The sequence below is a fragment of the Saccostrea cucullata genome, unplaced genomic scaffold, assembly GCF_032062105.1.
Source record: "Saccostrea cucullata isolate Sc308-1 unplaced genomic scaffold, CSIRO_AGI_Scuc_v1 ctg294, whole genome shotgun sequence".
In the NCBI taxonomy this organism is placed as follows: Eukaryota; Metazoa; Mollusca; class Bivalvia; order Ostreida; family Ostreidae; genus Saccostrea; species Saccostrea cuccullata.
The window spans coordinates 658,617-680,917 of record NW_026936003.1 but is presented as its reverse complement, the minus strand read 5'-3'; the positions used below and the strand labels follow the sequence as shown (position 1 = coordinate 680,917).

The following is a 22,301-nucleotide window of genomic DNA, read 5'->3' as shown; positions in this document are numbered from 1 at the left end:
AAAAGGACCAATGAAAAGGCACTGTCACAGTTAAAGAAACTTGATTTTGTTTATAATGACCTTAATCTCATTTAGATCCATATATGATTGAATTTTCGGGTAAAAAGTCATCATTACATGACTTGAGATTTAGCATGTGACCTAGAAAATAATTTAAACGTTTTCAATTAACGTCATCTGAATGAAAAGTCGTTGTAGGTCATCTAAACTTATCTTCCTAGATAATCCACTTCTAAAACAAATACTTCATAGAAATAAATTAGTTATTTTTGCATGATATTTTACATGTTCTTGATTTTCATTTATTTATTTTTTTTTCTCTATTTTCCTTTTAGTTCACACAAGCCACGTTGAAGACAGATTCGCATTTAATTACTAGTAATTTGGTCTGTCTATAATCGTGCAATTTTCGTCGATCCTGAAAACTTTCAGTTAATTTCCATGGAATTTTAAAAGAAATAACCAGAGGTACTGTAAATAATGAGCTCCCTAAATGAGACCCTCCGTCTCCCATATGAATATAATTCCAGTGTCCATGTATTGCTATGAGAAACCCAAAATATGTTGGAACAAAAAGTAAAATAGAAGGTGCACAATGGCAATATTTAATCAAGATTCTGTGAAAGTCTCATCAAATTTTATTCAGTGGTATGAGAAGAGTTGCGGATAAGAGATGGGTACCCAAAGTGTAATAGACAGACGGAGAATGGACGGTCAGAAGGAAGGACGGACGAACATCCCAATTACGATATACCCTTCCGCTTTTCAAGCGGGAAAATTAAAATTCTACTTTTTACATAAAGAATTTCACCATTTCTCTCATCCACGGGATTTATGTATACGATCAGAACCTTCTTAAGCAATACATTTTTTGTTTGTTTTATATGTAGCAAAGGTAACTGTTGATATGACTGTCTTAGTAATGAACGCAATCAGTGCTTTACCGAAATTTGTCAAATTTATGGCTTCGAAATGAAGAGTGCAATTAATTGTAAAATTGACCTTTAGTTTTGTTAAAATGCTACATGTATATTGAACTATGCCAAATTCTCTCCCCTTGTATAATTAAGCCATCATTCCTATCTTTTTCACATCCCACTTTTCTTATATGTTGCAAACAAGTTATTTTTTTTTATTATTATAATCTTCAAAATGCACCAAAGTGATATAATTCGAAATTCCTTTAGCCCATCTTCAAAAAAATGTTGATTAAATAATTAAAATTTTGATTTCCTTAGTAACGCAAGCTTTTGAAAAGCTATTGTGTAGTGTGCGCTTCACTGTTTAGGTCCACCATTTTGAAAAACTGGAAGACCTTTGTCATAGGTTTGTACTACAGCAGTTATGAAACTTTCTTTTATTATCTTTTCCGTAATTTTAACTTGATTAATGCTGTAGCAGGAAAGGAAAAATGACTGACTGAACTGAAAATCAAACTTAGAGCTTCTTCTTCGCTGTCAGGTTGTTTCAGCCACAGAGCTACTCACACCGAACAAAGCGGTTGCCCTTGTAGTGCAAGTGGTTATAAAGGAAAGGCGATAATACTGTGGTTTTTTAAAAATCATACTTTTAAGAATCACGGGTCCAAAAGGGACGAAACATATTTGAATGATTCTTAAGAAGGTAAAAATTCATGTTTTAACTCCATGTCAATGGATCTGTAGTAAGGGTCAGGTCATCATAAGGAAGCATACAGTCATCCAATCAGTTTGCATACTTATTTATCAGAAAAATGATTAAATTAGATATTGCGAATTCCTTTAATGTAGTAGGAAAAAACAAATTAGTTTGTACGTTTGCACCCCCATATTCTCACCTATCCTTAATGTCCATCAAACATTTCTTACGTCAAATCACAATTGGATAAAAACATGTTTTCTTATATGATTAACACATGGACACACTTCTCAGAGGTTTCAAATGATTCAGTCTTCAAAAACATCAATTAAATAAATTGATGTACTGAGGGTTAAGACTAACTATTCAAAGAAAATATAGAAAAAATATTATTTTCATGAAATATTTCAAACTTTGTAAGATTTTTAAAGGTTTTCAATCATTATGTAAGACCTTTACGAAATTCTCGAATCAAGTAATGCAACCTCTATACATGTACATACTTATCTTCACCAAAAACAACATAATCGTTTCTTCTTTCCTCGTAGAGATATTTACTTTTAAAGCGATCTCAAGACATAAAGACCCAAAAATATAAATTCAGACCCATTTTCATGATTTTTCTGTTAACTCTAAAAAGGATATGGAGATAACGAACAGTATTCAATCTCAAAGACCATAAAACAATACAAAATTAGAGCAGAGCAAACACGGACCCCCGAAACATCAGAGGTGGGATCAGGTGCCATGGAGGAGTGAGCTTCCCCTGCCGACCGGTCACACCCGCCGTGTGCTCCTTGTCATGATCAGGAAATAACGGAAAAAATCCGTCGTCAATTCAGTGTATAAATAATGGACTAACAATTGGTATGAAAAACGTCAGTCAGCATTTGACTCAATGATAAACTGTATTTGCTGACAAGGTCATATATCGACCATAGAACTTACGAAATGATGACTTCAAACGAGACTGCTGATATTCTTGTTTTGTCAACTTGCTTGTCAATAATTTACCTCGTTTTAGAAATTGTTCATACGTAGAGCATGCTCTTGCGTATCGAATCAACTGAGTTATATATACTCCGTATGCAGGTGATGAAGGTATATTGCTGCATAAGTAAGGGAAGTTGACGATAGCAAAGTTAAAGTCATCACGTTTATCATATAGCTTGGTTGTTAGATTACCATTAGTGTCTTTTTCAAGTAAAATATCCAAGTATGAAACAGAAGTGTGTCTTTTATCTCAAGCTCACCAGGATATATCGTATCGACGTAGGAATGGAAATTACCATTATTAATTGACAATACGTCGTCGATATATCTAAATGTCGAGTTGAAGGCCAAAAAAAAGACATCAATGATCACAGATTCAATTGTTGAAAGACATACCAAGAAACTAACCTTCATGTATAACTACAACAGATTTTAAAGTTTTGAAAAAGAAATATGATAAAACAATAAAAATTGATTAGTAAGAGAACAAAACGTTTTCATCTCCTAATTTATCAATAAATAATTCTCCAGGAAACAAAAAAATAAAACAAAATTCGAGGCAATCTTTTTCAAAGTCTTAAATTATCAATAATTGATATTGAAAATAAAGTATATGTAGTCACTGATGTGTAAATCATTTGGTGAACAAAAATTGCATTGCATTATCGCATGCAATCATTTTTGCTGAATTAATATACTGTGCATTGCAAAATTTCATAAAATTGTAAAAATTAAAATGTTTACTTGAGAAAATTTTATATTTTAAAGGAGCCAACTTGGACTTATTGTGTGAAATAAACAGTAGAGAAAGTATTTAATTAATAATTAATAATGTATACTTAAGTTATATTGTACTTGTTAAGTTTACTGAAATTTAGGACCGCTTCAAAGAACATAAGTCGTCCGCGTGGCCCAGTGGTTAGAGTGTTTGCTCAAGAGTTGCAAAGTAAAGAGTCACTCCACACGTCGCGGGTTCAAATCCCACTGTGAGACACGAAGACCGGTCCTTAAGATGAGACCATATAAACAGAGGTAGACGTCCCGTGTCGCAATAGGTGCTGACACAAAAGATCCCTCCCTGCTCAATGGCCCTAAGTACCGAGTATAGGACAAAACTTACAGTTCTCCACCAGCAAGTTGTGGCGTCTCTATATAAGTGAAAATTCTCGAGAGGGACGTAAAACAATATACAATCAATCATAGAAAATTATTTAATATTAATTATGGGAAATTGCTACTTTCTGCATTACACGGTAAATTATACGAATACTACAATAGATGTTTTGCTTAAAATATCAGATATCGTGAGTAATACGAGGGTTGATCGAAAAGTTCGTGGACTCCTGTCATATCTTTTTTTTTTATTTAACGTCATATGCTTACAAATTTGGTAGAAATATTTTAACAATAAATCCAAAATATTTGTATTCAAAAATTTAAAATTATCATGATTTATTTTAAAACTGCAAAATTCGGATCGCGGAGCAGGTCAAAATTTAGTAATGAACAAACAACACACCAAATAAATATTACAATGTCTGTAATCATATTCTCTGTAAAATGGAGTGAAAATGGGAAAAGAATCCTAGACTTTTGAATTAAGTATACTGTTACATCGATTCATACCGGTATTCCAAATTATGGCTTAATATTTTGATTCGCTGAAAAGAAATCAATATGAGAAGATAGGTATAGTCCTCATTGAAAGTGACAAAAATGATGACGTTGTTGAAGCATCAGATAAGGATGCAGTTTTGTAGTATACTCGGGAAAAATCCTGATGAAACTGAGGAATCAAGAATTATGTCACAATTAGGTCGTGCATATGTTTATAAATGGTATTGGCGGTTTTTGAATGACAAATACTCTGTAACGAACGAGCACAATCTATGAAGAAACGGTTTATCTGATCAAAATTTTAAAATAATGGAACTTCATGGAAAGACGTATGCGTTTCGTAGTTGCTGATTGTGTGAAAGCATAGTTAGATGTTAAATGAAATTAAAACATTGACGAAGGAAATTATACCATGAAAACAATTGTTAGAAAATGAATGTCAAGTGCTAGAAAAAGGTTTTTAATAAGTGATTATTGAACAAAACTGTGTGAAATGTATAAGGATAGTATTTTTAAGATATTCTTGACGCTATGTTTTGAAGTTACTTTGCCCTTAAGTCTGCTCCACGGGTACAAAACATGTTGATTTTAAAGTGAATTAAATTTATTTCTATTAAATCGAATGAAATTAAACTTCATACAACAACAATATAAATATTTTTACACATGATATTGTGCTTATTTTGAATTTCTTAAAAGTGGTATAATGAGGAATTATATTGTCCACTAACTTTCGAACAACCCTTGTACTACATGTATATAGTGCGTATTAATTAAACATGAAAAAATAGACCTTCTGGTTTCAAGAGGGGACATCTCAAAATGTCAAAATCTTCTTGTCTTTATGGAGTACTCTAAAATAGAAAAGATAAAGAGGATATAGACAAGAAATAAAAATAAAGATAAAGATATCTAAAAATTGCTGTGCTTTAAATTTTGTATATCATATTGTCAAACACACTTTAACGCCGTCAATTTGCATCTACCTATTAGCTGAAAAATTGTCTCAAAATCACTTTGCGAAATAATTATCAGATTTTAATAACCTGTGATTTGTTAGTATCATTTCTTCAAAAGAGTAAATACCCTCCTTTTATTATGATGCGCGAAGCATTGTACAATGAAAACCCCAGTCTCCCCTTCCCCCTCCCTTTTAAATTAAAAAATTCTCTCTTTTAACAATAGAAGGTGGCAATATAAAGGATATGGAGATAACGAACAGTATTCAATATCAAAGTCCATAAAACAATACAAAATAGGAGCAGAGCAAACACGGACCTCTGAAACATTGGAGGTGGGACCAGGTACCATGGAGGAGTGAGCATTCCCTGCTGACCGGTCAAGCTCGTCGTGTGCTCCTTGTCATGATCGGGGAAAACCGGAAAAATCCGTTGTCAATTCAGTGTACAAATAACAAATAATGGGCATATCCACGCAGTTCTCATATTTCATGAATTTTCTCAATTTTCATTGTTTATCCTTTACTTAAAAACTGTTTTTAAACCCTGATTCATTTATGATATTAAATGAAAATGCATGTAAGTGACATACAATTTATCATTTGTCTAAGTAAGTGACATACAATTTATCATTTGTCTAAGGTGCTCTTCGACCTGAAAAGGATTAAGGGTCAATGAAAAGGCACTGTCACAATTAAATTAACTTCAATTTGTTTTTGTTTTTTTTACCTCCGCCTCATTTACATCCATGCATTGTATACATGTACATGTATGATTCAATTTTCGATAAAAAAAAAAATCATCAATGGATTGATATTAAGCATGTGACCTTGAAAAATAATAAAAATTTTCAATTAACAACATCTGAATGAAAAGTCTTGGTAGGGTCATCTGCATTTATCTTACTAATCCACTTCTAAAATAATAAATAGCGATAAATTTGTATGATACTTTACGTGTACTCAGAGTTTTCCATTTTCTTTTTAGTTCACTCAAGTCACGTTGAAGACAAGTCTTGTGGTACATTTAACTGGGTCTGCCCGTAATTGTGTGATTCCCGTTGATCCTGAAAACTTCCTTTTATCTTTCCTGGAATTAAAGGACCAATAAAATTCCATTTTGTACATAAGGAACCTCATCCGCTTTTGTTATTCAGGGTGTTAATGTGAAATATATGGAGATAACAAATATTCAAGCTCAAAAGTCCATAAAAATACAGGTGAGCAGACATGGAATTCCAAAACATCATAAGTGGGATCAGGTGCAATGGAGGAGTGAGCATCCCTTGCCGACCGGTCACACCCACCATATGCTCCTTGTCATGAACGGAAAATTCCGTCGTCAATTCTGTTTGTAAATAATGAACCAACAATTAGTATGAAAATTTTAAGTCAGCTTTTGACTCAATGATAAATTTTATTTTGCTGAGAAGGTCATTGTATCGACCATGGAACTTACGAAATAATGACTTTAAACGAGACTTCTGATATTCTTGTTACATCAACTTGTTTGTCAATAATGTACGTCTCAATTGTACATACGTATAGCATGCTCTTGAGTATCGAATCAACTGAGAGATATAAAACTCCGTATGCAGATGATGAAGGTATATTGTTGCATAAATTAGGGAAGTTGAAACGTTAAAGTCATCATGTTTATCACAGAGATTGGTTGTTAAATTACTAGTAACTCTTTTTCAGTTAAAATTTCAAAATATGAAACAGACGTGTCAGACTCTGTGGTAGCTTTTATCTTAAGTTCACCGGGATATACCGCATTGACATAAGAATGGAAATACATCTAACCATTGCTGATTGACAATCCTTCGTTGCTATATTGAAATGTCGAGTTGAAGGCCACAGCAAGTGTTTTCTTCTTTCGCGTATAAGATTTTGGTCAAATTCTGCTTCATATCATTACAAAAAAGGTCTGCTAACTATACGAGTTGGGCCAAAACCTTCTTATGCAATTCTAAAACAATGTTCTTGTTTTCTCATTGTTTAAACGTTAAGCATCGATGTAAACTGTTGGTATGATTGAGTGCTTTACCAAATAAATGTATGGCTTCAAAATTAAAAGTCCGATTGTTGAAATAGGCCTTTATTTATAGTGAAGTGGAAATGTCTCAATTATATTGAATTATGTCAACTTATCTCCCCCTTGTATTATGGGGAAGCAAACCTTATGATTAGTTATAATGTGCAATGGCGCTTCTTTCAAAATTTTCAAATCCGTCACCCTTTGGTCAGGGTTTTGTTGATCATATAGTGTATTAGTTCTAAATGTTAACTCTCCTTTGGATATTCGAAATTTCGAATACAAAATCAGTGCCTGTTTTGATGTAACTGGTTGCTTTAACCCATATTGCTGTTTTCACTGCGCCAAAATATGGGTTATAGTGTAAGGGTGGAGCATAAACAGGTGCTAAAATATTATTAAAAAGAACTTTTCTACGTTTTGGCATCTAAGATACAAACTTAATAAGATGTTTTGATATACTAAATTGCCCGTATCAAAGAACAAGATACAGTTTTGAATACAGATCTGGTCCTTTTTTCTAAAATATGGATGTGATGCAAAAATGTTTGTGATTAATCTCTTCTGAATTATAGACATTCTATGCAGTTAGAGTGTATAAAGTATTTTTCTCATTTGGCGTTCTGTATGCTAACTATGACGCCATGACTTGTGCATTCCCCCTTTATTTTCCGAAAAAAAAATTGCAGAAGACATGTATATAATTTCAGCACGTGCATCGATCGCCCACAACGATTTTGAGAAACGTGACTTTTGAAAAGGATTTCACATAACATATAATTGAAGTGGGCGACAGATGTGGACACTGTTTTCTGTTTTGAACATATTTTATTGACAACATGTTTTCTGAAGGGACATTGCCACTGAAATGAGTCATTTTGAGGCTTTCTCTTTAAAATTCTTAACATTATCTCGTGAATGTCCAGAATAGTCCTCCTTCATGTTCTTACAGTGTATCTTTCATCCTTTAAAACATTCTCATATGCAAATCCTGCTAAGCCAATCATATAAATTTTCGAAAACATTAAATTTTAAGGGCACATTGAAGCCCAAACTTTACCTTCTTCTTTGTAAAATATCATTAACGACTAATTTAATGATTCTGTTGCTAGAGTTAAGGTATAAGGATCATTAAGGGAAAATGTCTTTGAAATACCGTCTTTTTCTGTCTTTTTATCCTTCATTTGATTTCAAAAGTCAAGGGGAGAACTCTACATCATAATAAACTTCAAAGGAATAACAATCATATTGAAGTCCAGGGTAACAGTCAAAGATCAAAGAACGTACGAGTGCATGTTAAGCGAAGTATTTGATTCTAGATGAACGAACAGAAGTTCCTCATATCAAAGGCCAACGTTAAGAAGTGAAATCTTCTACTCTCAAGATGCTGAATTTTAAGGACAGATGATATAAACAAACTTTTGTCTTTAAAAAATGAAAATAACAAGTAGAGTCATGTTTTAATGGATAAAATGAATATAGTTTTTCGTATATTATTAAAAAATTCACAATAATGGAATTTGAACTGAAAAGTATTATTTTGTTTAGCTTAATAAGGAATGTTGCACACCATAGACGTGTAAATTCCTAATATTCTAGGAAATTCTTTTTTGCATCATTTGCAACAAAAATAGACACAGAAATATATATCAATCCAGGCATCCATTTTTTGTTGGTATCAACTTTCCTTCAAAATTTTCTTGGTATATAGGATCTTAATGTCCAGCCTAGGGTTTATCTTTTCATCTAGGGGCAAAAATAATTATTTAATTTTTATTTGTTCATTTATATTAATTTTCATCCTGTTTATTTACTTATCTTTTTTATTTATAAATAAAATAATTTAAATACGGTGAAATCACTTTTTTCTGGGGATTTAATTTTCGTGGTTTTCGACGTATGAAAAGTCCCACAAATTCATGTCCTCCAAGGAACGTTATTTTTGACAGATACATTGTATTAGGACTCAACAATTATTCATCCACGAAATCAAATTTCCACGAACCCATAACCCACCCACTCCCAAACCACGAAAACTTGACCCCTCGAAAATATGTGATTTTACGATAAATGAATGAATAGTCAAGAGAACATTTTCCAATCCTTTAATTATAACAGATATATTGTTTTAATCAAAAGAATGATGTCAATCTCACAATCCTGATATACACAAAACATTTATATGAGAAAAAACAATCAATGCTGGACAACAACATATTAATTCAGTAATTAACATCTACGCCTTACACTGTTCAGAACTTCCTACTGAATCACTTTTTGGTAAATGCTTTAACATTGAATTGCCATCAGTAAAGTCCGTGCACTAGTAATGACTCAAAATTTCAGAAACATAAACAAATATTCATATATTTAATTATGAAATATTGTTTCTTTGGGTAGAAGAGCAATTCACATGAATTACCGGTATCCAAATTATCTTTATAGATAAAGTATACTTCTATCATTACATCTCAATTCTTTTTTGGGTGTTTTTCCCCTAATTTTATATCTCCATATTATGATTTTATTTTGTTTGATTCTTTGGTTTCAATCCAATCAGTTCAGTGTTAAGAACAAGATTATTTAATGCGACAGATGGTTGACCTGTGTTCTTTCAATATATTTTATTGGCTTTCAAGGTTGGACAATGATTTTATTTAGAATTATGAAAGTGTGGGGATATTTTTGAACCAGAAGGATCAAAACAGATGTGAGCTGTCAGCAGGGGATGCTTACTCCTCCAAGGCACCTAATCCCACCTCCGGATGTTCCAGCTGTCCGTGTTTATGCCCTCATAACAGATCTATATTGATTGTGGGTTTCTTTCAGATCAGTCATTGTTCGTTATCGTAGCCTTTTTCATTATTAGAATTAAGCACTATATTTCATGCAAGACGTTACATGTTTACAAGTGTCAACGACAGGGTATGCCAAATTTGATTTCAATATCACATACTTGTATTATGCAATTACATGTATTCTTATGAATGTATGTCTTACCCATGGAAATGCAATACTTTTAACTTTTCTGCTGGCCGAGATATGTGATTTTCATATATTTATTTTCTTTCTCATGTACCATGATAAGTTGAATAAAGAATATAAAACGCATTGATTCATATCCTTAGTATTTATTTCTTTTTTAAGTATTTCAAAAAATACTTCGAATTCTTTCCATAGACTTCAATGCACTTTTGCCTTAAATTGTTTTCTCAAATTAAATGAGGAACACTTTACAACACTTGTTTTCCATGACTGCTTGTGGACCTGACGACAGTTTTGAGTTTAATGGGATTTATTGAATTTATATAATGTTGGGCCATGTATCAACATGGCATGTTAGATGTTTGAGGTCGAATTAAAGTTCACAGCAAAATACTTCTCCTTTTCATGAAGTTTTTTTTAATTTTAGTTCATATGAATACAAAAATAGATCTGCTAATACGGGGTACAGTTAGTGCCCATTGGTACTCCAACGGATCGTTGGAAGACATGGTCTGCGAAAACAACCCACATCAGTAGTCAATGCTAAAATCAAGCATTTTTTTTATTATTCTCAAAGTAGAGTGGCCAATGGCCAGCTTAATTGTTTCTACAGGACATTTTGCCCGCTTTATTATACACTCCACTCCTAAAGTGGGAGGGTTTATAATGATCGAAATGTCCCTCCATCTGTGCGTCCATCCGTCAGTCTGTTACGCTTTGGGGTACCCATCACTTATTAGCAACTCCTGAATGAAATTTAATGAGACTTTCAAGGTTTGGATCTTTGTTACATCATGCCACTGTGCGCCTCCTATTTTTTACTTTTTGATCCGGTGTAAAGACGAATAATGACCCCCATCGAATAATGACCGGGGGTCATTTTTCAACGACAAAAAATGACCCCCACCCGTAGAAAAAAAATCATTTTTTGTAGAAAAAGAGTCCTAGGGGTCATTATCTTATATGTTAAACCTATAAAGAATTTACCCCCATTGAAAAATGACCCCCTTTAATTAAAGTGATACAAAATTTATAACAGGTGAAAGGGAAAAATATGCTGTATATTATAATTTTTTTCCTTCGAGTTATTCATGCATTTGTTCGAATAGATTTGATCATTGTTCTTCTTAGGCTACCACGTAGGGGTAATAAAGTTCCTCATTTCTCTCTACCGAAACATTGACAAATCAGTTTTATGCAATTAACAATCAATCAATTAATCTTCATTTCTCTGATAAAGGAGCAAACCTAGAAAATCAAAGATGGTAAATGTCAATGGATCAAACGCACGCTGGAGATGAAATTTATGAATATATATATTTTTTTGTTTACTGACTCCATTTATACGTTGTTTCAGAAAAAAAAAATATTTGTTGGGGAAAAGTAGAACTTTGCAGCAGACGAATTAATATCGGTGCGTACAAATAAGTAATTTGTTCGGACGAGTGAGTAAAAATAGAAATGGATGACAGGACGCCTCCATGCTATATATTTTTTTTTTATATATTCCATCCTATACATGCAGACTATCACTATATGATTAAAGATATTTTAAATCTTTGCAAATACATATTCTTTTTATACCCCCCCCCCCTTCGGTACAACAACCAGACTTGCCATGAACATTTTCCAGTGAGATATACTTGAAAGTATTGTGGCAAAGTAACAGTTGAAAAATAGTAGAATAGTAGATTATTTTAAGCTTATTTTTAGTCCCTCCTTATAGAAAAGTAAAGGTAAGGTTTTTTTGTTTTTTGTTTTGTTGCTTTTGTTGATAATTGACTTCCTCCTAAATAAGTAAGGGGGTGGGTGGGTATAACATCTAAAATTATGCAAAATTATGTAAAACTAGCTATTCCCACTTTTTAAAAATCTCAATTCCACCTATTCCCACGTGCAAATAACAATAGATGTTTAGATTTACCTGTATTTTGTACATTTTAAGACAGAAAATAATGAATACATCATGAGAAAATATTATTTATTTCTTTTTGAAATAATAATAAGATCTTACAAGAAAAAGCAACTTAAAACCTAAATTCAAGAACATAGTTAATTATTTGTTTACACAAAATTCCACCTATTCCCACATAAAATCTTACCTTTTCCTACATAATTTTCAAAAAGTGGGAATAGGTAGAATTGTAAAATACACATTTTAATGCAAAAACTATACATGTAGACATAACCTTTTGATTTAGCACACAGTATTCCTTACATTTCTTCATTCTTGTTTTACCCTACCTTTTACTCAGTTCTGAGTATATTTTTTCAGAGAATTTAATATGAAAATCAGAACAAACATTTTCATTTTTGTAACGTCTTCTTTATAGTGTATCATAATATGAAAAGTTAATTGAAGACCATTTCTTTCTATGTCCGCGTAATCGAAGATTCGGGGGTATATAGTTTTATCGTGTCCGTCTGTATGTCTGTCTATCTGGAGGTCTGTTTGTCCGCAAAAACTTTAACCTTGATCATAACTTTTCATTTATTGGATCTATGACTTTCATAGTTAATATGTGTATTCCTTGTGACAAGACCTTCCTTTGGGTACCACCAAATTTGACCTTTTGACCTTTACCTTGGAGTTTGTCCCATTTTACACAAAAATGTCAAATTTTTACTTTGGCCATAACTTTTAAACTAGTACTAGTACTCTCATACTTCATGTATGTATTTTTTGCCATGACCTTTCATTGGATACTAAAATCTTTGACCTTTTGACCTTGACCTTGGAGATTTCCGTTCTTAGAAAAAACTTTAACCTTGGCCATTTTGAACGGTGAGGGCTAGGGTTTTCATACTTCACATACGTAATCCTTGTTACATTAAATCTTTCTTAAGAAACTATCAACTTTGACCCTTTGACCTTTGAGTTTGACCTACCTTTCAAAAGCTTATCCTTAGCCATTACTTTTGAACAAGTGGTGCTAGGGCTTTCCTATTTTGCAATTGTATTTCTTGTGAGAAGACCCTACTTTGGGTACCAATATATTCAATTTGCATTTAAGAAAAGTTCAATCTTCGCTAAGTTGCCATACAGGGGCATAGCTGTTTCAAAAACACATCTTTTTATATATAAGAGGAGTTGCGGATAAGAGATGGATACCCCAAAGCGTAACAGACGAACGGACGGACACCCCGATCACTATATACCCTCTCGCTTTTTAAGCAGAGGATATAATTATATATAATACTGCTGATTTTTTCTGTCAGTACGATGATTTCCACCATCGAAAAACAATGTTTACCTAATCCTTTAGGCTCGATAAATCTTTTACTCCTTTAGATTCTGAATCATCACATTGACCTTAAAATATAGCTATAATTGTATAATGTTATATGAAATCAACATATCATCAATTTATTCCCAATTAGCTCAGGTGAGCATTTTGGCCAATATGCTTTTTTTATCTATTTTTTTTTTTTTTTTTTGCCCCCTAAAAATTCCAAAGGGAGTCATTTTTTTACGGGGGTCATTTTTCTTCACGTGGGTTCTGTGAATTTTCAGGGTGGTGACACTTTTTCTACGGGCAAAAGGGTCATTTTTCGACGTTGAATAATGACCAGGGTCATTTTTCGCTGTCGAAAAATGACCCCCGGTCATTATTCGATGGGGGTCATTATTCGTCTTTACACCGGCACATATTTAATTTGGTCTTCCTTAGCAAAATATGGACACTGCCATTCTTTCTTTAATATTGAAGGGTATCCATCTCTTATCTGCAACTTCCCACAAACCACTGAATAAAATTTAATGAGAGTTTTTCGGGCTATAAAGCATCACCATATTCTGAAATAGTCTTTGATATGAATAAATGTTTCTTAAGTCTTTCTTTATGTTTCATGCGTATAAATTTAATCATATAATTATATTTGTAAAAAACAATGTTTCAGTTGTAAAGCAAATCAAAATCGCTGGGGAAAGTAAGCATTTTTGTCGCTTTTTGTCTATAAACATATGCTCCCCACCCCACCCCCCGAAACTTAAAAGGAATTTTTGTTTCACTGGGGGCGGGGGGTAGAAATATTTTCCGTTTTCTGTTGATTTCTATAGTGAAAAAACTCCAGTTTTACCAAAATGTTAGAGTTATTTCTTGTTGTTTTCCAGATAAGAAATGTGTTATGAAAATCCATATAAATATCAATACAAATATTAAAAATCATTCGAATACTCTTTACTTTTGAAAATCAACTTGGAGGCACTATCAGGTGCTATGGAGGAGTGAGCATCCCCTGTCGACCGGTCACAACCGCCGTGTGCTCCTTATCATGATTCATGATGATTGGAACATAACGGAAAAAATCTGTCTACAATACAATGTGTAAATGATGGCATAACCATTAGTATCAAAAACTCCATTCAATATTTGACATAATGATAAATTGTATTTGCTGACAAAGGTCATTGTATCGACCATAGAATTTACTAAAATGATGACTTTAAGCGAGATTGCTGTGATTCTTGTTTCAGCAACTTGTTTGTCAATAATTTAACTCGTTTTAGAAACTTCAAATCTAAAAATGATGAATGAGTTCATTTACATGAATCAATGATCAAAATGGAGATGAGAATAATTAATAAATGATGAAAATATATGCATATGGCATTAAAAAAGTAAATGAAAGAAAAAAATAAAATCCTCAACAAAATTATAAATTCAAAACAATTTAAAAAATTATGAACAATTGATTGTAGATGAGATGATGACTGATAATAGATTGATGATATTATGTTGATGATGATGTGTGATGAACTGTTAATTTTGTGATAATTATGATGTGTTATGATGATGACAATATGATGATGATGGATAGTAGTGATGATGATTTTTATGTATATGCGATGATGATTAAGGGGTGATGAGCTGATGATGATATGATGATAAGGATAATGTGTGATGACGATACAATATGACGATGATGTGATGCTATAGTGATGATAATTTTGAAGTGGTGATGATGATGATGAAGTCTTGTTGTCTCTAACAGTTCTATATTTCCACAAATTAATTCACATCGTTAAACTTGATCATAAAGAAGTCCCCCCGGATCACGCTGACCCAGCAGTTTCTTTAGCTTTGTGGTTGTCCTCTCAACAAAGTTCGATCATCTAAACCGGAATGTAGAGCTTAGCGTCTGTGGTAGAGGGTCCTTGCTCAGGGCCAAGAAAGCTTTGGTGTTACTGAGGCGGCGCTGAAATCTTTTGATCTAAATGATAAAGATTGAAGTTTTAAAAGCAATTCAAATTCAAATCAGTAAGAAAAAATGTATAATATTTTAATAATAATAATGCTCTAACTAATTCAAAATCGTTATCTCCCTTGTAAATACATTAACTTACATTAATAGTTTCATCATTGTCTTCTAAGATCCTTTGATAATTTTCAAACTACTTTTACTGAGCCTAAAAATAAAAAAAATATGTATTATGCGAATAATTTATGTGGCTTTTTTTCAAATGCGAGATATATCGTATGAGAAATACAATATATTATTTTTTTAAAGTTTGATCTTTCTTTAATACTAATATATGATTTATTAAAATCGTGTAGTAGTGTCCATAAATGTTTTCCTGTTTTAAATGTTTAAAAAGTAGGCCACCAAGAATTTAAAAATAAAGTTTGAAGATCGAGTAAAAAGTTTAAAATGTTCAATTAAATTTTGAATTTGCTTACACATAGACCTGAATTAATTTGAAATCGCAATTCGCATGAAAACCGACAACTTATACATTTTCCTAATTCAATTTTTACATAGCCCTCTATTGCACTAAAATCCGTTTGTAATTCACAATGTATACTGGCCTTTTCTGTAATATTTAGAGTATAAATAACGTAACACTTTTGGCCAGGTTCAGAACGTGTTGGTCCCACATTCTTTGAAGAGTACACAAGTCTGTCGTCGTAATGGAATTCTTTTTCAAATCCCTCATAAATAAGTAGGAGAACAAAATGTACTTAAGCTTCTTCTGTTGATCTATAAAGAAATGATAAATCTAAAATAGCAAATATATGCACAATGCCACAATAAATGATTATAAAAAGCGTTCAGTGGTATTAGAATAAAGACCATTGATTCAGTCATGTACACGTAAAAAATTATGGAAAAAGTGAGATCGATACATAATAAATAAATCTCACCAGAGATGTCTGTGACGCTGGAATAGGAAGACCAAACGTGTTTGCTTGTAGTCTCTTTACCGTATAGAAAAATTAACATTTGAAGAATATATAGAGGATATTCAATGTTTTGTAGTTGAATATGTATTTATTTCACTAGTGGGACCGGATTTTCTTATATTTTCATGAGTGCGATTAGCACGAGTGGAAATTCAAAAAAAAAATCCTGTTTCATGAGTGAAATAAATTCCATATTCAATTACAAAATATTGAATTTTCTGTTTATTACATTTTTAAACAAAAATCTTTGATTTTTCCTTTGCCTCTGTCTTTTTGTAATACAATCATATTCTCGTGACGTCATAATTGAGCTGTTGAGACGTCATAGCTAAGTGAGGTGAAAACACTGTAAACATGGATTTAGCAACATATTTTTGTAATTTTTGACAGTTTTATTCGCTGTCAGAATGGTTTATTTATTTCCATTTATCTTATATTATGTCAAGAAAGCTTTTTTACAACAATCTTCGTTATGGGAAGGGAAATCGAGAGTTTTCCTGCACTTCTGATATTCGTCACACTGTGACAGCATGCGCGGATATAAGAGGGGGGTGGGGGGTGGGGGGGTCAGGACCCCCCCCTGGAATTTCCACGGTTAAAAAATGTATATATTAAAGCAAGAGAAAAGTCACCTTGGACCCCCCCTGGAAAACGCTGACCCCCCTGGTGAACATGAATATGTGTGAAATGGGCATGAAAAGTGAAAGATTTGAGGCAATAGAACTCACAAACTACCCCCCCCCCCCACGAAATAGGTTTTTCACGTTTGGGCGAGTTAAAGTTTTTTTTTTTTTTTTTTTTTTTGCTTGTCTAGAAATTTCTGGGATTGGAATTTTTTTTTGACTGGGTGGACCCCCCCCCCCCTGGAAAAAATTTCTGGATCCGCGCCTGGACAGGATATCATTTTGATATCCTTTCACACTGTGACAGAATATCATTTTTATTCAATGAATAAATTACAGTATTTCACGGGTAAAAATGTAATAAAATTATTTTCTCTGAAAAAAATAAATCAAAAAATGTTAAGCCATCTTTCATCATTGGGCCAGTTTTTTTTTATCATTCTTCTGATAGAATTTCATTCCCTAACCCGAAATTAATTAATATCTACAATCACTGTGAATGAAAAATACAGTGATATCGTTTATAGTTATCTTAGAAAACATCAGAAAACATATCAACAAATAAAAAAAATTACCAACAGGCGTCAATTGTCGTCCTTGAGTTTCCATTTATGCAATCAAGGAATCTCCTCTGATAAAGTCTTCGTTTGCTAAACTCAAGAATGGTTTGCAACCTTTGTGACGCCAATATATTATGACGCATAGTTATTATGACGTCATCAAAAGCAGTTGAAGCTGCGACTGAAGTATTCCGTCAACTTTTTTGTTCGTATTCAGAATCATTTGCAGCGGTATTTTCATTTAATTTATTTTATGTTTTCATATACATGTATGATATAATACCCAAAATTATGATCCCCCTTGTAACATGTGTAATGAAAACACATCAACATCATCAAAATGCAAGCTTTTTCTGCATGACATGTGTGGATTTAGAAGGGGGTTCGGGTTCTGACCCACCTTCCTCTAAATTTTTCAGTTTTTTAAATAAAAAGACAATAAACCATTCCCCACATTGTTCCACGTCTGTACCAAACTTCTTTCAGTACATGAACCTTTTTTTTTTTTTCAAAACCGCATTGCACATGATGCATTAACATGCAATAAAACAACAAGCTCAGTATATTTACATTGAAGCTGAAACCCATTGTTTATAATCACTACATTCATTGCTACAGGTATTTGCATTTATCGTTGTCATTGTCTTATTTATTTATTTTTTTTTTTTTATAGTTCATTCTGCGTTGATCTGAATTTATCCGATCCTGAAAATTCAGGCCATTCAGAACCGCCTCTGAAGAGCCAAAAGTTGCACAAAAAGTTCAGTGTTCTGCCTGTCCAAAGTACAGTGTTCACAAAGGTTTTAGTCGACTGGTCTAAGTTGATCATATTGGTAATTGTCATGTTTTAGGCACTGTGTCTACATTGTAATTAGTAATGGATATGGACATGATGCGAACTTCTCTTTTTTGTTCTACTTTCACAGCCGATAACGTTACTCTGTTAATATATATATATATATATATATATAAAAAAGAAATAGCAATATTGCATGCAAATCAACATAAGGCCTAACACTTTTAAACTGTTGAAATAACTTGAGATTCAGCATGTTTCTAATTCTATTTCATATACTCCATGAAATGGTTTCAATAAATGTTGCAATGAAAAGTGTTGCCATGGTTACCAAATAGAGTTGTTAAATTATGAAACATATGGAGATAACGAACAGTAGTATTCAAGATCAAAAGTCCATAAAACAATACAAAATAGAAGCACAGCAAACACGGACCTCCAAAACATCAGAGGTGGGATCAGGTGCCATGGAGGAGTGAGCATACCCTGCCCACCGGTCACAACCACCGTGTGCTCCTTGTCATAAAATTCTTTCAAAATGCATCTCCATCCTCAAGGCTCATGCAGGTAATTAACTTACCTGTAGTACAATATATTATAGGCCTACATTGTATATATAGACGATATAAAGACATATAATTCAGTTTTCTTTTTTTTCAATGAACAGTGTTTCCATGGATACAATGTACAAAAAAAAATCATTAAAATACTCTCTAAAACAAACACCTCCTACAGTTATGGTCTGATCATAGTGCTTGCCCCAAAGTGTCACACTGTAAAACATATTACTACTGTTTGATATTAAGGGAAAGCACAGAACTTTGAGCACAAGTAGACCTCACTAATACATAAGTCTGATTTGGGGGTTTTAATTTAGATCAAGATAGTTGCCATGGTTACTTACATAGAATTTTTTTCTCTGAAATATCTACTCATGCTGTATATCATTTTTTGGTCTGTTTTCTTTTTATATTTAACTTGGCACACATGCAGTTAAAATAAAGATACATCTCAGTGATTTAGATGTTCAGTGTTGCCATGGTTACTAAAATATCTGTATAATACTTTCAACACACTAGCTACTGCCTCTTTAGTTTAGGTCTGATTTCTATATTACCTGGCACACTAGAAGACTGCTCTAAGATATAAAGTCTAAAATAAAAACCAGGTTTTTCATTTTAATGAATGATATTGCCGTGGTCACAAAAAATAATATTTTTCCTTAGAGAATGGGCTATAAGTAAAATCCCAACCAGAAAGCACTGAACTTTATCAGCAAAATAAGCAAGCAAACAAACAATTTATATACTGAATAGCCTTCAAATCCCTACATGGCTGGGAAGAAAATGTGTAATTTAATCCATCCCACTCATTATCAAATTGCAGGGACAACCTACATACACCTTAGAATAAAAAAAATGACAAACTTCAGAACCATGCCAAGCTACTTTCCCGATTTCTGCCCGCACATAGAACCCTGTGAACTGTTACTCATACTAATGGCAAGTGTTTTAATGTCATATGACACATTAAACAATTCTAATGGTGAAAATTCCAGTATCCATAGAATAAGTAATCTTTCAGCTTTATTTTGCATTTAAGTCTCATATCAGTGCAATAATTCTGCTTGTCAATGATTGCATGTAGTCTACCATTTTGACAAGTAATTTCTGCAATTCCAGTTTTCTAAAGTGATGACTATTGTCTGATAAAATTCATACTGTATACATGTCTTACAGGTCCTAAAGATTCAATTGTTTTTAATATTGGAAAGGTTAGAGAAGTTTGTTTGATATATTTTGGGGAGAAAAATTGGGCTTATCTTTGAAAATCAATTGAGAGGTCTTGTAAATAAAGTGAACTAAATCAGAACTGCAAACAAACTTCTTTAGCTTTTAAAAATGTTGTTTAAAATTTAGACATGTTAGATCTTGGTAAAATGAATAACAAATTAGGTACATGTAATTTATGAAGAGTTTGATTATTTAGGTGAGCGTTGTCCTGTATGTCATTTCTATTGCAAAGAGAGGAACACTTTCGAACAAACGGACAAGGACAAAACTATCACAACAGAGGGATACCAACACAGAGAAAGGGGACCATCACACAACAGCACAGCATTTTACTACAAGTATGGATTGTGAAAAATTCAGTCGCTTACTCCAGTCTGAAAATTTGGGAGAATTTGCAGATTCTCTGTTTAAGACTGATGATTGTCAAAGCAAGGAGGAGGATGCTTCCAAGAATTCACCAAAACCCAGAATGGAGACTTCGAGACTCAAAGGGAAATGTAAACAAACGCAGACCTTGTCAGAAATGACTGACCAGCAGTTAGAGCAGTACAAACATTCACCCGAGACGGAGCTGGCAGATCTAGTATGTAGTGCCTGCAAGACAGACAACTCCTCAGAGCTCAAGGATTATTTAGAGGTATTACACACCTACGTATAATCATTTCAGCTTTAAAATTCCCTATCTTACCTCAATTGCAAAAATATTAGATTTTGAAAAATTCAGGGCTAGAAGGGCTATTAACAACAGTTACAAGGACTAATTTGCTGTGGGTGGCAATACTCTCCTGATCTTTCAATATTTTTTTTATTTGGAGAGCTTGCAGTTCTGTAGCTATGAAGCAATACATGCGTAAGGCAAATATATATTGTAGCCTGGCTGTTGTGGCTTTCTATTTTGTAATCTGTGAAGATGATATATTTATAAGTTGTGGCTATATTTATACCCCCCGCAAACAAAGTTTTGGGGGGGGCTGTTGACCCTATGATTAACGAAACAGACATGCACCTTGTCCGTGTCCTGTAAACATGTAAGGATTTCTCCTTAATTCCTGTCTGTGCAAAAGTGTGGTTTGTTTTATCATATCATTTTGCAAAATGTGAACTAAAATTCTTGCTTACAAATTGTATATTAAGTCAATTTTTGCGCTGCCTACTGAATACCCATCTTCACTAGCCACACAAAGATTGCCCATGACCGAAGGGTGTGTTATTACCTTTTCTTGCACTGTAAGGTCATGATCCCTTAGTTTACACAAATGGTATATAGGGCAAGTTTTTACAAAAGTTATATATTCGTTGATGTCCGGCTGCATGTATATGCTGATGAAATCTTATGGATAAACTTGGTAGGTTCTCCCTTGTTTCTGACCACAGGTATATATCCATGACCTGTTAAGGGTGTGTTATAACTTTTTGATTTCTTAATAGGTCATTGTTAATGGTGAACTTCAAGGTCACTGGACTAAGTGATTTGTGTCCGGTCCATATCTTTCTTATGGATAAGTTTGGTAGGTTCTCATTTCACACAAAGATTGTCCATGACCCAAGGGTGTGTCATGACCTTGACCCAAGGTCATTTGGGGAACTTCAAGGTCACTGGAAGAAAAATTTCATAATTCATGTGTGATACATATCTTTAATTATGGAAAAACTACTTCTGAAAAACCCAGCGGGGGGTTTTTCCCGTTTGGACAGTTCTAGTTTATAGATTGTGATGATGTTTTGTAGGTTGTGATAGCTAAGTTGGCAAACAGTGATTAACGAAACAGAATTCAGTGTATCGGGGATGAACGGCCCTTCATTTCGCTGTGTCCTGTAAACATGTAAGGATTTCTATTTTTATGCCTTAAAATTCAAACAATAAGTAATGAACTATGAAAAATAAAGTGAGGTTTGTTTTATCATATCATTTTGTAAAATGTGAACTGAAATTTTGGTCTTGCTTACAAATTGTATATTAAGTCAATTTTTGTGCTGCCTTTTGAATACCCATCTTCACTAGCCAAGGGTTTCTGATCCAAATTGCTACTCAGACTATATTTTGGAATCAGAGACCCTTTCTGTTTAGGTTTTTGAAGATCGATGAATGGTTTTGTCATGTATCTTGTACTGTAAAATCCATGATCCCTTACAGTT

At 33.0% G+C, this 22,301-nt stretch overlaps 1 protein-coding gene across 1 annotated transcript; it reads left to right on the top strand.

Moving 5' to 3' along the window:
• The first annotated feature begins 18,371 nt into the window (after nucleotides 1-18,371).
• On the top strand, nucleotides 18,372-21,926 carry LOC134244529 (uncharacterized). The gene is made up of 3 exons (XM_062726791.1): nucleotides 18,372-18,409; nucleotides 20,362-20,802; nucleotides 21,894-21,926. Exons 2-3 carry the CDS (start codon nucleotides 20,506-20,508, stop codon nucleotides 21,924-21,926), a joined length of 330 nt encoding a protein of 109 aa, XP_062582775.1. The 5' UTR covers nucleotides 18,372-18,409; nucleotides 20,362-20,505.
• Nucleotides 21,927-22,301: the final 375 nt, after the last annotated feature.

Coding starts and splice junctions, on each gene's coding strand:
- LOC134244529 (XM_062726791.1), top strand. CDS start 20,506: ATGGATTGTGAAAAATTCAGTCGCTTACTCCAGTCTGAAAATTTGGGA. Junction 20,803..21,893: donor AGCTCAAGGATTATTTAGAG/GTATTACACACC, acceptor GATGTTTTGTAG/GTTGTGATAGCTAAGTTGGC.